The 16,967-nt window shown below is 41.3% G+C and overlaps 1 protein-coding gene across 4 annotated transcripts in view; it reads left to right on the top strand.

The window, feature by feature from the left end:
• The window catches only part of LOC106572161 (kazrin), a 229,862-nt gene that overhangs the window by 138,252 nt on the left and 74,643 nt on the right, over window positions 1-16,967 (top strand). The window contains exon 1 of one of the 4 annotated variants that reach the window (XM_014146071.3): window positions 11,735-12,024. The exons of the other annotated variants lie outside the window; for them this stretch is intronic. Within the exon in view, the coding sequence (XP_014001546.1) occupies window positions 11,994-12,024 (31 nt within the window). The 5' untranslated portion in view covers window positions 11,735-11,993. Of the gene's footprint in view, window positions 1-11,734; window positions 12,025-16,967 lie in introns of those variants that run through there. 4 annotated transcript variants of the gene reach the window in all.

Raw genomic sequence — 16,967 nt, 5'->3', positions numbered from 1 at the left:
TATCATTCTTAAATGGAAGATGTTTGGAACCACTAAGACTATTTCTAGAGCTGGCTGGCTGGCCCGGCCAAAATGAGCAATCGGGGGAGAAAGGCCTTGGAGAGGCAGGTGACCAAGAACCCGATGGTCACTCTGACAGAGCTCTAGGGTTCCTTTGTGGAGATGGCAGAACCTTCCAGAAGGACAACCATCTCTGCAGCAGTCTACCAATCAGGCCTTTATGGTAGAGTGGCCTGACGGAAGCCACTATTCAGTAAAAACCACATGACAGCCTGCTTTGAGTTTGCCAAAGTCACCTAAAGGACTCTCAGACCATTAGAAACAAGATTCTCTGGTCTAATGAATCCAAGATTGAACTCCTTGGCCTGAATGCCAAGCATCACATCTGGAGGAAAGCAGACACCGCTGGCAGCATCGTGCTGTGGGGATGTTTTTCAGCGGCAGGGACTGGGAGACTAGTCAGGATTGAGGGGAAAGATGAACGGAGCAAAGTACAGAGAGATCCTTGATGAAAACCTCCTCCAAAGCGCTCAGGACCTCAAACTGGGGTGAAGGTTCACCTTCCAACAGGACAACAACCCCAAGCACACAGCCAAGACAATGCAAGGAGTGGCTTTGGGACAAGTATCTGAATGTCCTTGAGTGGTCCAGCCAGAGCCTGGACATTAACTCGTTCGAACATCTCTGGAGAGACCGGGAAATAACTGTGCGGCAACGCTCCCCATCCAACCTGACACAGCTTGAGAGGATCTGCAGAGAAGAATGGGAGAAACTCCCCAAATACAGGTGTGCCAAGCTTGTAGCGTCATACCCAAGAAGACTTGAGGCTGTAATCACTGCCAAAGGTGCTTCCACAAAGTACTGAGTAAAGGGTCTGAATACTAATGTAAATGTAATATTTCAGGGGGGTTTTTTGCAAAAAATTCAAAACATGTTTTTGCTTTGTCATTATGGGGTATTATGTGTAGATTGTTGAGGAAACATAACAATTTAATCCATTTTAGAATAAGGCTGTAACGTAACAAAATGTGGAAAAGGTCAAGGGGTCTGAATACTTTCCGAATGCACTGTATGTCCTGTCCACTTTCCAGGATGACCTACTTGTATTATGGCTACCCCGTAGCCATAATACAACCGGTTTGTGTTCAGGGCACGCAACTTAAAACGTTTTGCAATGGACAACTAAAATGTGTGTTTCTTCTCCAGGTAGTCTCTACTGGTCTGACATCCTGGGCCTTAGCATTCCTCCTCCATATCTCCTCAGCCCCCTAGGGCATTATCACAGAGTAAAATCAGCACAGAGCATCCCCTCCCAACTCCCCCAGTCCCCCAGAAAGCAGGTATTTGTTCCAATGAATTCCACTTTAATCAGTAGCATATCAGCTGTGCTTGGCGGGGCGAGGTGTTGGGGATAGCAAGGCTGAACAAACCCCCCACCCCCTTTCAGCCGGCAGTATTCAATTTCCTCACTTTGTCCATTATGCACAGACAACAACACACTACAACAGTTTATTTGGTTTGGGCCTCCTTTATAGCGGTGCTGAGATGCCTGCATCGAAAGGGTCTCAAATGGCCAACGTTCTGTGGAGGCTGGATGCAGTGTTGCTGACACACATGTTGGCAGTATGAAAAAAAGCAATGGATGTCTATTGGTGGGACTGTACTGTGTGTGAATGGGGGACTACACATGTTCAGCTAGTCTGTATAGTATTTCATTACTGTTTGAATAAGCTATCCTGTGTAAATCCTTTAGTGATGTCCTCTATAATTTCTGTTGTTGAACTACTAATCTACTGTAGATTTGTGAGTGTACATCTCTTAAGGCTCACTGCTTCATATTGATCCAAAGTCGCCTAGCTGAGCACACTTGTGTCCAATATTGGCCATTATGTGAACAGCATCACCTGTGTGTGTGTGTGTATATTAGAGCCGTATTATTTGTTCATTTAACCTTTTATTTAACCAGGAAAAGCCCATTGAGACCCAGAGTCTCTTTTTCAAGGGAGACCTGGCCAAGAAGGCAACAACAATCAATACATTACAGAATTAAAACATACAACAATACAATACAAGAACATGATCCAGCCTAAAAAATAATTTACACTCCTCTGTAACAGAGTCTCCCATCGATATTTTAAATTCATTCAGTGGCACTAGCAGTAGCAGCTGGCACACTGGCAGCTGGTAGACTAGGCCCTTCATAGACTTTAACTACCTTTAGCATCTATACATGAAGGTATTGACGCTCGTTCTGAACATTAACATGCGTCACTTTCGGTACGTTTTAGGAAACATAAGGAGCGCATCTTTCATATCACTTTTCAAAAGTTTAAATTACTACACACCTTTATATGGTTAGGGTTAGTGTTCCAACACTGCTATATCTCCATGTTACAGTGCTTGTTTACAAATCAAATTTTATTGGTCACATACACATAGAGATATTATTGCGGGTGTAGCGAAATGCTTGTGTTCCTAGCTCCAACAGTGCAGTAATATCTAACAAATCACAACAATATACACACATCTAAAGTAAAAGAATGGAGTTAAGAAATATATTATCAGGCATGAAGGTAAGACCCAGATGCAGACACGTTGAATTAACAATGGTTTAATAATCCAGCAGGGGCAGGCAATAGGTCAAGGCAGGCAGGGGTCAGTCAACCAGAGGTGGGACAACGGTACCAGACGGCAGGCAGGCTCAGGGTCAGGGTAGACAGAGGTCAATAATCCAGAGGTGGGGCAAAGGTACAGATCGGCAGGCAGGCTCAGGGTCAGGGGCAGGCAGAGTGGTCAGGCAGGAGTGCTCAGAGTCAGGACAGGCAAGGGTCAAAATCAGGAGGGCGAGAAAAAGAGAGACTGGGAAAAGCAGGAGCTGAGAACAAAATCGCTGATAGACTTGACAAACAAGACGAACTGGCAACAGACAAACAGAGAACACAGGTATAAATACACAGGGGATAATGGGGAAGATGGGCGACACCTGGAATGGGGTGGAGACAATCACAAAGACAGGTGAAACAGATCAGGGTGTGACATATATAAATATCAGGACGAGCAATGCCAGAGTGGCATTGACTAAAATACAGTAGAATAGAATACAGTATATACATATGAAATGAGTAAAGCAGTATGTAAACCTTAGGGCTAGGCGTCCCGTCAGCGGGACACCTGTCGACAACATCCAGTGAAATTGGAGGGCGCGCAATTCAATTAAATAATCGTAAATATTATGGATATTAAACATCTAGGTACATACAAGTGTCTTATATAGGTTAACTTCTCTAGGGCCAGTGGGACGATTTCGTCCCACCTACGTAACAGCCAGTGGAATCCTGTGGCGCGTTATTCAAATACCTTAGAAATGCTATTACTTCAATTTCTCAAACATATGACTATTTTACACCATTTTAAAGACAAGACTCTCGTTAATCTAACCACACTGTCCGATTTCAAAAAGGCTTTACAACGAAAGCAAAACATTAGATTATGTCAGCAGAGTACCCAGCCAGAAATAATCAGACACCCATTTTTCAAGCTAGCATATAATGTCACATAAACCCAAATCACAGCTAAATGCAGCACTAACCTTTGATGATCTTCATCAGATGACAATCTTAGGACATTATGTTATACAATACATGCATGTTTTGTTCAATCAAGTTCATATTTATATCAAAAACCAGCTTTTTACATTAGCATGTGACGTTCAGAACTAGCATACCCCCCGCAAACTTCCGGTGAATTTACTAAATTACTCACGATAAACGTTCACAAAAAACATAACAATTATTTTAAGAATTATAGATACAGAACTCCTCTATGCACTCGCTATGTCCGATTTTAAAATAGCTTTTCGGTGAAAGCACATTTTGCATAATTCTGAGTAGATAGCCCGGCATCACAGGGCTAGCTATTTACACACCCACCAAGTTTAGCCCTCACCAAAGTCAGATTTACTAAAGAAAAATGTTATTACCTTTGCTGTTCTTCGTCAGAATGCACTCCCAGGACTTCTACTTCAATAACAAATGTTGGTTTGGTTCAAAATAATCCATAGTTATATCCAAATAGCGGCGTTTTGTTCGTGCGTTCAAGACACTATCCGAAAGGGTAAAGAAGGGTGACGCGCACAACGCGTTTCGTGACAAAAATTCTAAATATTCAATTACCGTACTTCGAAGCATGTCAACCGTTTAAAATCAATTCTTATGCCATTTTTCTCGTAAAAAAGCGATAATATTCCGACCGGGAATCTGCGTTTAGGTAAAAAGACAAAAGAAAATAAAGCATGGGGTCGACTCGTGCACACGCCTAAGCCCATTGTCCTCTGATCGGCCACTTGCCAAAAGCGCTAATGTGTTTCAGCCTGGGGCTGCCTCGACATCATTCAGCTTTTTCCTGGGCTCTGAGAGCCTATGGGAGCCGTAGGAAGTGTCACGTTACAGCAAAGATCCTCAGTCTTCAATAAACAGAGACAAGATGCTCAAGGAATGGTCAGAGAGGGCACTTCCTGTAAGGAATCTTCTCAGGTTTTTGCCTGCCATATGAGTTCTGTTATACTCACAGACACCATTCAAACAGTTTTAGAAACTTTAGGGTGTTTTCTATCCAAAGCCAATAATTATATGCATATTCTAGTTTCTGGGCAGTAGTAATCACCAGATTAAATCGGGTACGTTTTTTTATCCGGCCGTGTAAATACTGCCCCCTACCCCCAACAGGTTAATAGTTACAGTGGGAACAACATCCACTGTACACTTCCTGATTAACTCAGTCACCGTGTCAGTGTATACAATGTTATTCTCTGAGGCTACCTGGAACATATCCCAGTCCGCGTGATCAAAACAATCTTGAAGCATGGATCCCGATTGGTCAGACCAGCGTTGAATAGACCTTAGCATGAGCACTTCCTGTTTGAGTTTCTGCCTATAGGAAGGAATGAGCAAAATGGAGTCATGATTTGATTTGCCGAAGGAAGGGAGGGGGAGGGCCTTGTAGGCATCTTGGAAATTGGAGTAGCAGCGGTCGAGTGTTTTAGCAGCACGAATGCTACAGTCAATGTGTTGATAGAACTTCGGTAGCGTTTTCCTAAAAATTTGCTTTGTTAAATCCCCAGCTACAATAAATGCGTCCTCAGGATATGTGGTTTCCAGTTTGCACAAAGTCCAGTGTAGTTCCTTGAGGGCCGTCGTGGTATCGGCTTGAGGGGAATATACACGGCTGTGACTATAACTGAAGAGAATTCTCTTGGGAGCTAATGCATTTGATTGTGAGGAATTCTAGGTTGGGTGAACAAAAGGCCTTGAGCTTCTGTACGTTATCACAATCACACCATGAGTAGTTAATCATGAAACATACACTCCCGCCTTTCTTCTTCCCGGAGATTTCTTTATTCTTGTCTGCACGATGCACTGAGAACCCAGTTGGGTGTATGGACGGGGACAATACTCGGAGAGAGCCATGATTCTGTTAAACAGAGTATGTAACAGTCCCTGATGTCTCTCCGGAAGGACATCCTCGCCCTGATGTCATCTACTGTATTGTCCAGAGACTGAACACTAGCGAGTAATATACTTGGAAGCGGTGGATGGTGTACACACCTCCTGAGTCGGACTACAAGTCCACTCCGAATACCTCTCCTCCGCCGACGTTGTCTATGAGAAGCCCCAAGGATAAGTTCAATTGCCCTGGGGGGTACGAACACAGGGATCCAATTCGGGAAAGTCGTAATCCTGGTTTAATGCTGGTGAGTTACCGTTGCTCTGATATCCAAAAGTTATTTTGGATATCACAAAAAATAACACAAAAAAACGTTCTGGACTAATAATGTAAGAAATAAAAACAAACAAAATACTGCAAAGTTTCTTCGGAGCTAGCAGCAGATCTGCCATGTCTGACGGAAGACAGAGATGACCACCTGTGCTAATTAACTATCTAGCATGCTCAAAACACTGGCTCAAACACCGTAAGAGTAGCGGAGGTGTATTTTGTCGGCTAGAGGCACACAGCCTTATGGATCTGTAAAAACCTTCTACAGAAGTGTGTATTTTTTATTTGAAAGATTATTTCTCACTAATATGAAAGATAAGTTCCCTTCCTGACCTAGTAAGATTTACACAACCATTCAAAAGTTTGGGGTCACTTAGAAATGCCTTTGTTTTTGAAAGAGGTGACTCCGGGATGCTGGCCTTCTAGGCAGAGTTGCAAAGAAAAAGCCATGTCTCAGACTGGCCAACAAAAAGAAAAGATTAAGAAGGGCAAAAGAACACAGACACTGGACAGAGGAACTAGAAGGCCCGCATCCCAGAGTCACCTCTTCACTGTTGAGGTTGAGACTGGTGTTTTGCGTGTACTATTTAATGAAGCTGCCAGTTGAGGACTTGTGAGGCATCTGTTGCACCCTCGACAACTACTATGATTATTATTATTTGACCATGCTGGTCATTTATGAACATTTGAACATCTAGGCCATGTGCTGTTATAACCTCCACCCGGCACAGCCAGAAGAGGACTGGCCACCCCTCATAGCCTGGTTCCTCTCTAGGTTTCTTCCTAGGTTTTGGCCTTTCTAGGGAGTTTTTCCTAGCCACCGTGCTTCTACACCTGCATTGCTTGCTGTTTGGGGTTTTAGGCTGGGTTTCTGTACAGCACTTTGAGATATCAGCTGATGTAAGAAGGGCTATATAAATAAATTTGATTTGATCTGTTTCTCAAACTGGACACTCTAATCTAATCAAATCAAAGTTTATTTGTCACGTGCGCCGAATACAACAGGTGTAGACCTTATAGTGAAATGCTTACTTACAGGCTCTAACCAATAGTGCAAAAAAAGGTATTAGGTGAACAATAGGTAAGTAAAGAAATAAAAACAACAGTAAAAAGACAGCGAAAAACAGTAGCGAGGCTATAAAAGTAGTGTCGTGTCTTTGGGGTACCATTAAACTGAAGACATGTTTATCAATTAACTCCCTGTAATTATTATCACGCGATTAAACTGATTAATCGTTTAATTGTAATTAACTAGGAGATCGGGGCACCAAGGAGAATATTCAGATTACAAAGCTATAATTTTCCTAATATAACTTTACTATACTATAATATTATATTCTATTATAGTATAGGCCGATTATCTTCTGGTTTAAATGGTGTATTTTACCTCGTGTTCAGTCTCATTCCAAACGTCGTAAATTGTTGTATCTGCACGAACCCAGTCTTTACTAAAATCATCCATACATCAATTGTCTTAAAATCATTTATTTACTACACTAAGTAATTAACAGAAAACATACAAACAGTAATTATCGTCACAAAGGATTGGTAGCGTAATGTGCCCTAATGGGCTAAACAGGCAGGTCGGCCTGTTGAACAATGGATCATAAAAGTCAGCTGAGGATGCACACCTACAGAGTTCATTAATATTAACAATTGACAATTGAAGGCTCACTCATTCGGGAACAATTGCAATCAATATATATTTACGCTCAGTGTGTCGTTCTGATTCTTGTTGGAGAGTTCTGTTCTGTTGGGGAGTTTTGTCCGCGTTCTCTCTCTCTCTCTCGGTTAGAATGGATCTTTCAGAGCGACATTCATTAATGTCGTCATAGAATGGATGTTTCGTTGGTCTTCGCGTTCGATGATATAATTGACTTAGCTGCAGACTAATAATTAATATCAAAGACTTGTTCTTATTCTGTCGGTCTCGATAGTCTAAAAGTTAACCACGTGGTGTAGTTCACTTTCAGTAGAGGAATTGGATGGTAAAACCTATTGGCCATGGAGTGGAGGCCTGGTCTAAAGAAATGTAAATCAGGGTGGGTTTTATAGTAACCCTTGAACAGGCTTGTCAAATGACGCCTGGTCCTGTATGTGTCCCTGGGGACGTGCCTATGACTGAGTTAGACTTGGTTACATAAATACAATTCTATCACATTAACATCAGTACATAGCATCTCAATGTATTATACAAGCTTTATCCTTATTAATACATTCTATACAACCATTATGATGCAAGTCTCAAGCTGAGGCTATTATATAAACAGTTTTATGGTAATATGGCTATATTGTCTCTTCTGAGTATCACAAAATTGTACCAAGAGGACCAGTTCGTAGCTGGATTCTTCACCAATCTTCCATACCTTCTCCAGAACACAAATGTCGCTTGGCTCCCCAATTCTGTGAGTTGGAAGAATTTCCTGTGTCTCTCTATGGGCCATGTGGCCAGAGACTCTCCTGGAATTTTACCACTCCTTCACACAGGGACTGGGTGGGGGGAAGGTAGGTTGGGAAATGGTACAAAGGGGAGGGGGTCAACTGTCCTCCCTGTACCAAAAGAGGCCAACGTCATGACAGTAGCGAGGCTACATACAGACACCGGTTAGTCAGGCTGATTGAGGTAGTATGTACATGTAGATATGGTTAAAGTGACTATGCATATATGATGAAAAGAGAGTAGCAGTAGGGTAAATAGGGGTTGGCGGGTGGTGGGTGGCGGGACACAATGCAGATAGCCCGGTTAGCCAATATGCGGGAGCACTGGTTGGTCGGGCCAATTGAGGTAGTATGTATATATGTACAAGAATGTATAGTTAAAGTGACTGTGCATATATGATAAACAGAGAGTAGCAGCAGCGTAAAAGAGGGGTTGGGGGGCACACAATACAGATAGTCCGGGTAGCCATTTGATTACCTGTTCCGGAGTCTTATGGCTTGGGGGTAAAAACTGTTGAGAAGCCTTTTTGTCCTAGACTTGGCACTCCAGTACTGATTGCCATGCGGTAGTAGAGAGAACAGTCTATGACTGGGGTAGCTGGGGTCTTTGACAATTTTTAGGGCCTTCCTCTGACACCATAAAGATCCAGTCCATTTAATAAATTGGAGGCCTCTTACACTTCAATGTTGTGATGCAAAAATCCTAGCAAAATGCTTAGCGCATATAATTAAAAAGATATTGTCGGATTTTATTCATTCTAATTAGACAGGTTTTTGACATGGACGATACATTGGAGATAATATAAGACTACGTATAAGTACTGGTAGAACGCAATGAAAAATCTGGGAAACCAGGCTTGGCATTCATAGCTGACTTTGAAAAGGCCTTAGATAAAGTATGACTGGAGTTTATATATCTATATATATCTCATAAAATGGGTTAAAGTCATGTATAGTAACCCTAGGTCTAAAATAGTAAATAATGGCTGCTTCTCAGAAAGTTTAAAACTGTCAAGAGGAGTGAAACAAGGTTGTCCACTATCGGCATATCTATTTATTTTTGCCATCGAAATGTTAGCTGTTAAAATCAGATCCAACAATAATATCAAGGGGTTAGAAATCCAGGGCTTAAAAACAAAGGTGCCATTGTGCGCTGAGCCACAATTTGGATCCCTCCACAGCCTCATAGACGATCGAGATACTTTTTCTAACCTATCTGGATTAAAGCCAAATTATGATAAGTATTACGTGTTGGATCCCCCCAAAAATATAACTTTTACATTACTGTGTAGTTTACCAGTAAAATGTTCTGACAGGGATGTGGACATACTCGGTATACATATCCTGTTAGGGCTAGGGGGCCAGTATTGACACGGCTGGATAAAAAACATACCGATTTAATCTGGTTACCACTCCTACCCAGTAACTAGAATATGCATATACTTATTACATATGGATAGAAAACACCCTAAAGTTTCTAAAACTGTTTGAATGGTGTCTGTGAGTATAACAGAACTCAAATGGCAGGTCAAAACCTGAGAGATTCCTTTACAGGAAGTGGCCTGTCTGACCATTTCTTGAACTTCTTTTCCATCTCTATCTTTTACTAAGGATCTCTGCTCTAACGTGACACTTCCTACGTCGTCCATAGGCGCTCAGAGCCCTGGAAAAACCTGAATGTCGTCATCCCAGCCCCAGGCTGAAACACATTATCGCCTTTCTCAAGTGGCCGATCAAGGGACTCTGGGCTTAGGCGCGTGACCTGACCGCCCCTGCCTTTGTGATTTTTTCCTCTGTTTGCCGAAAAGGAGATTCCCGGTCGGAATATTATCGTTTTTTTACGAGAAAAATGCCATAAAAATTGATTTTAAACAGCGGTTGACATGCTTCGAAGTACGGTAATGGAATATTTAGAATTTTTTTGTCACGAATTGCGCCATGCGCGCGACCCTTCTTTACTATTTCGGATAGTGTCTGGAACGCACGAACAAAACGCCGCTATTCGGATATAACGATGGATTATTTTGGACCAAACCAACATTTGTTATTGAAGTAGCAGTCCTGGGAGTGCATTCTGACGAAGACAACAAAAGGTAATCAAACTTTTATAATAGTAAATATGATTATGGTGAGTGCTAAACTTGCCGGGTGTCTAAATAGCTAGCCCGTGATGCCTGGGCTATGTACTTAGAAAATTGCAAAATGTGCTTTCACCAAAAAGCTATTTTAAAATCGGACATATCGAGTGCATAGAGGAGGTCTGTATCTATAATTCTTAAAATAATTGTTATGCTTTTTGTGAATGTTTATCGTGAGTAATTTAGTAAAATGTTAGCGAATTCCCCGGAAGTTTGCGGGGGGTATGCTAGTTCTGAACGTCACATGCTAATGTAAAAAGCTGGTTTTTGATATAAATATGAACTTGATTGAACAAAACATGCATGTATTGTATAACATAATGTCCTAGGGTTGTCATCTGATGAAGATCATCAAAGGTGAGTGCTGCATTTAGCTGTCTTCTGGGTTTTTGTGACATTATATGCTAGCTTGAAAAATGGGTGTCTGATTATTTCTGGCTGGGTACTCTGCTGACATAATCTAATGTTCTGCTTTCGTTGTAAAGCCTTTTTGAAATCGGACAGTGTGGTTAGATTAACGAGAGTCTTGTCTTTAAATAGCTGTAAAATAGTCATATGTTTGAGAAATTGAAGTAATAGGATTTTTAAGGTTTTGAAAATCGCGCCACAGGCTTCAAGTGGCTGTTACGTAGGTGGGACGAATTCGTCCCGCCTAGCCCAGAGAGGATATCCCAAAAGAAAGAAATTACCTAACTCCAATACATTTTAATAGAAAGTTAGCAAAAATAGATAAGATCTTTATTTAACACTTTTTTTGGGTCACTTCACGATTCCATATGTGTTATTTCATAGTTTTGATGTCTTCACTATTATTCTACAAATAGTAAAAATAAAGAAAAACCCTGGAATGAGTAGGTGTGTCCAAACTTTTGACTGGTACTATATGTATGTGTGTGCGTGTGTATTTACAAAAACATTATGCACTTACACTGATGGAAGCTACAATCTATCTGCAATATTAAAGCTGATCTACCCCCTATTTTTATTTATTTAAAATAAACAAGATAAGTTCCATATGTTTCGAAAACCACATCGTTTCTAAATGTTAAAACAGAGCAGTAGTTCACATGGTCCCACTGGTAAGCAGTGCTTATAGATAAGGCAGAATGCCTTGGGTTCTTGAAAGCAACTTGTAGACCCGCTCTGTTTTAATTGAGCTACATTGCCTGGCCAACCTGCGTGAGAGGACACACACATTGACGCTCTCACCTGCCTACTACAAGACCGCACCTTGCCATAACTCCTCCCCTAACGTGTGTGTGTGTGTGTGTGTGTGTGTGTGTGTGTGTGTGTGTGTGTGTGTGGAAAATAGTGACAGCTCTAGTTAACTCCACCCCCCAGTGAAGCATTGGAACTGAGGGGGAGGGGAGGAATGGAATATGTAATTCTAAACCTGTGGGAGTCTCTTTGAACAGGTACAGAAAGAGAGCGAGAGAGAGAGAAAGAAGCTCATAGAGAGCAAGAAAAAGAGAGAAGGAGGGACAATCTTTGGAAGTATTTCCTGATTTCCTGGACACAGTGCAGTGGAAGAAGAGTGTTTTTTTGCCTGAGGAGTGTTGTTCAGATTCCCCTGTTGTCTATTGTGAGATTCCCAGCCCAGACCTGACAGTGGAATCCTTGGGAAAACTCTCCTGTGAGGAGGGGATGAAGTCGGACAGGGAGGAGGGGAAACCTGGTGAGTGGAGGAGGAGTGGAGTAGTGGAAGAGTGTGGCTGCTTGTCATCGCTCTCCCTGACTAGTAACCTTTAGCCAAAAGCTTCAAGTGACACTGACACTGGAATGGAGCTTGTGACTGAGGCTTTTGGTGAGGCCTGGAATTTTGACTGTTTTGAATGGTGGGCTGCAGCGGAGACCTGTGGGACTGTTTTTTTTTAAGCACTGTTTGTGCTTTTGTGTTTGTGTATGATTAAAACTCAGAAACAGTGAGTTCACATGTGGGTAAAAATGTAATGTGGGATGTTCAGTCACCTGCCGGCTGCCACTCATTGTCGAACCTTTCAGTTACTTTACCTAGCTATGACCTCACGGCTTGTTGTTGTTTGAACATGGGAGTGAACTATGCCACCCTAGAGCCAACGTCAACACTAAAACAAACTGTAGTTGTGTCAGGCTGACTGACAACAAGGTGTACCTATACCAACTTGGTAGAATATCTTCACATTTTACATTATAAAAAAACATTGTTTGGATATGGTTGAATGAGTTTTGTCTAATTGCAATTCACCGGCAGAATTCATTGTGGGTTGTTTAGTAAAGGCATTTCTTTCAGGCAGTGTTTTTTGTTTTCTAAAGACCTTTTGTCATGGGTTAGTGAATAGGTGACTCAGTGTTGTCCTTGGTTATTTGTACAGCAATGTGTCTGAATTTCTCGTAACAACGGTACATTTGTGTTTGTGCCTGAATCATGAAGGCAGCATTGTTTTAAAAAAAATTTTAACAGTGCTGCATCTAGGGTTATTGAGCTCACATTTCTCTGAGAGTGAATGCGTATTTTACGCTCTGTGTATTTCAGTGTGTGACAGCATTGTCTATAGGGCACGTACATTTTAAACTTTGATGGTTCATGGGTACTGTAGTCCTCAGTGGATGAACGCCTCTGTTTCAGGACTGACCTGGTCAGATCTGCTTACAATCCTCTGATCAATTCCAAACCATGCAGGCCAAAATCAGCTCAGTGCCATCCATATAGGGGCTATCTGCTAACCGTCAGAGCATAGTATTCATTTGCTACTGTACTTGAATCCCCACTGCTTCCACCTGAGGCTGATACTGTTTAGGGTGGCAGTTATAATGGTTATTGGAGTGTCCCAATAGCATTGCTAGTAGGTTGAGTAACATACTCAGCTGTGCAGTGACAACACATCTAGTAATTCCTGCTGGTTTAGCCACAGGGTGTGGTCGCTGACACCATTCTTGCCGCCTAAGCAAAACAAACAAACACGTTCAACGGTATTCATTGCTTCCGAGAGCCTAACTTCTATCCAAGGTGTGGCTACATACTAGCAGTTGTGTTTAATTATGAGGCATTCATGCTAACAGTGCCCCAATAGCATCTCACATATTTTTTGAATACTCATCACAAATGTCTCAGATAGGCAATGTAGATCAGTTTTCCCTTTTAAACTCCTCTATCTCAAATCTAGTCCAATCTACTCTAGCTTAGTCAAGTCTCGTTTTAGTACAGTATATGTAAAGGTTGAAAGTCCACACTAGTTGTGACCAGTGTTGGGCTGAATTCCATTTAAATTTAGGAAGTCAACTGAAATTCCAGTTCAATTCCTGAATTGAAATTAAATATTATTTTGGCCGCAACTGTTTTGAACTATGAGTTGACAGCATCTGTGTGAAGAGCTGTCGGATCTTACAGGCATTATGGGGAAATGACAGGTCAAAGTGTCAGGCTCAAGGGCAGGTCACCTCTTCTATGTGTCGTTATTAAAATACCCTCTTTGTGAAAGACAACTCACTGATAAGCTATTCTGTGTCTACCTTTAGTGGTGGTGTCACTTTCAAGAGTAGACCTAGAAGCAACCATGTCTAGAGCTAAAGCCAGATATTATTGATCTCTGATTGCCTGGGGACATGAGTTCCTGTATGGATAGGTGGTAACTATAAATATAGTTGTACACCACAAAAGCATCATATCGGATGGACTCATTTTTAACCTATAATAATTGGGTGGGTACTTATATTTGTCCTACTGTAAAACTTCAATTAATAGCCCAGGTGTGTATTTGCTTAAATCACTGGACACAACAGGTGCTTATTTGAGCCAGGCTTCTATTTGAGCCAGGCATATATTTGAGCCAGGCATCTATTTCCTTAATGCACACAGCTTTTGCTCATTTGCATAGTTAATTGTTTAATTCCAGCATTCACTTCCAGCGTTTTTATCAATTTCTTCATTTCCTGCACTGTGTTATGATTTACACACTATGTCACGTTTCTTTTGTCTTAGTATGCCTCAATTTCGAGAAAAAAATTACTTTCTTGACAGAATAATTATTCATCTCTTTGACTGTGCATTTTCGCCAGAAATCTACTGATTTCTTGGGGTCTGTACTTCCAAAGTTGTTGACTGTTTTTATGTGTCAACGCCGTTGAAAAGATGGGACCAAGGTGCAGCGGAGAATGTATTCATCTTGACTTTTAATAGAAAAAATGAACACTTTACAACAAACAAAAAACGACTAGCAACAGTTCTGTCAGGTTATCAAGAACTAAACAGGAAAATAACTACCCACAAACCCCAACGGAAAAACAGGCTACCTAAGTATGGCTCCCAATCAGCGACAACGATGTACAGCTGTCCCTGATTGAGAGCCATACCAGGCCAAAACAAAGAAATACAAAAACATAGAAAAAAGGACATAGAATGCCCACCCAAATCACACCCTGACCAAACCTAAATAGAGACATAAAAAGGCTCTCTCAGGTCAGGGCGTGACATGCTTGCCAGTTAGCTAGAAGTATTCCGCTGTTTGCAGCCAAAGGTTAGCAGTTTCTTACTGGCGATAAAAAGATTGCCATAATTTTTTCAGAGTCATTACTGAATTATCTAACAAAACAAACATTAAACCTTCCAAACAATTCATGGTAACCTTGTAAACAATTAATTTAGACCTGGGTTTATTTGAAACAGGCGTTTATTTGCTGAAATGTGTGTGGTTGCCGGCTATTAAAAGGGACAGGCGGCTATTTGAGACCCGGCTTTTAATTGTTTTACGGTATTTCATACATGTACAGTACAAGTGTGTAATGTCACATACACCGGATTGGTGCAGTGAAATGTATTGTTTATATTGGGTCAGCCATATTAGTACAGAGCCCCTGGAACAAATTAGGGTTAAGTGCCTTGCTTAAGGGCACATCCAAACAGATTTTTCACCTTCTTGGCTCAGGTATTAAAACCAGTGACCTTAAAGTTGAAAAAACATTATTTTTTAAAATAAATAAAAGTAAGCTTTTAAATGATATCAATCTAATGTTTACAGTGATGAAGACATGGATGTCTCATGGTATGCAAAATCGCACCTTTCTGAGCACTTCTACAATGGGCAAATATGGAAGGTTTCGTTCAAATGAAAAGGGGTGCTGTAAAAAAATGATTGAATTCAAATGGATTTGCTCCAAGAGATCATCCCCTACTATGTAAACCATGTCATAGTTGTCAATCACTCAATCTGAAAAGGTGTAGTGGAGAGGGGGATTTGCTCTATGGTGCCTGTATCATTATCTCTTTAAGTGACCGCGTGTGTGTGTGTGTGTGTGTGTGTGTGTGTGTGTGTGTGTGTGTGCGTGTGTGTGTGTGTGTGTGTGCGTGTGTGTGTGTGTTTCACAGCAGGCTGGCCGTGTCCAGTGTGACTGTGTAATTATGAGCGTGGCCTGATCCTGCCTCTGTAATTACATGACTGTCAGTGGAGTGGGTAGATGCAGCAGACCCTCTGTGTGATACTGTGAAGGGCTAAGAGAATGGCCTGCCTTTCTCATGTGATTTAGTAGTTCACATGTGTTTTTATGTAAAGTTCAGGCAACTGGGCAACAGGTTCTCAATACAAAACCAGTTCCTAATATTCCTAATATTTGGTATACTCAGTGTATAATCTACAGCCATTTTATTATTATTAGATAGTTGGACATGTTTTGGTGAAGCAGTGATGGGCAAAATCTAGTCTAAGTATTTTTCATTAGATTGTGTTGAACCGTTTCACATGCCATTCTTGGTTGAACCTTTTCTACTATTCTTTACTGTAAGACAAAGGATACTTTTTTAGTGGATAGTCCAGTATCCAACCACCCTTCAATTCTTCCATGTAGTTTTAAAGCAAAAGGCGTTGCTGAACATTGGTTCAACACATTTCTATTACACCAACGAGAAGTATTTGGTCATTGTGGCTTTTAACATTCATCCCACTGACTTTCGGTATGCCCCCTGCTATTTTCCATTAACTCTACCTTAGTTGACGAAACACAGAGACATAGGGTTTCCCTACCACAATACACCTCTCTGAAAAGGTGACAAAAAACTGAGCAGTGACAGACTTCCTTACTGTGCGACTTATGCACTAAATTCATTCGCAGGTGTTCTGTGCGTCTGAACTACCAATGTTTTCATCTTTGCTGGAAACAGAAATGGCACTATTCTCATTAAAATAAGAGTTTTCCAGGGATTTCAAGATGCTACTGAGATTATTTTGCCAAGGCTCGGAAAAAATGTATTTGATAGTATATTCTTTTCAAGGCTGGACATTTCAAAGGCCTGTGAGTGTGAGCAACTAATCACACATTTTTCTGCCAAGAAAGGCTGCTTTATCATTCATGTTTGATGGAAGGTCGACTTGTTGGCACAATTTCCTTTGTTTGTGTGTGTGTGTGTGTGTGTGTGTATGTGTGTAGACTTAAACAGAGCTCTTTGATTAAATATCAAAGGGGACAGAGTTTGCTGCCCTCATGTTTGCCCCAACCTATAAATACACAACTAGCTCTATTAGCCTTTGGCACCAGGAAAAAGGTTGTGTTTGAACAACCCAGAAACATACACACGCACGCATGCACGCTCGCACACACACATTTACATTTTATATAGTGAGAGATAATTTGTGTGACCGAGCAAATGCT

The sequence above is a fragment of the Salmo salar genome, chromosome 15 (genome assembly GCF_965601325.2).
Source record: "Salmo salar chromosome 15, fSalSal1, whole genome shotgun sequence".
NCBI classification, from domain to species: Eukaryota; Metazoa; Chordata; class Actinopteri; order Salmoniformes; family Salmonidae; genus Salmo; species Salmo salar.
Note: the sequence above shows the minus strand (reverse complement) of the source record. Positions and strands in the feature narration are given on the sequence as shown.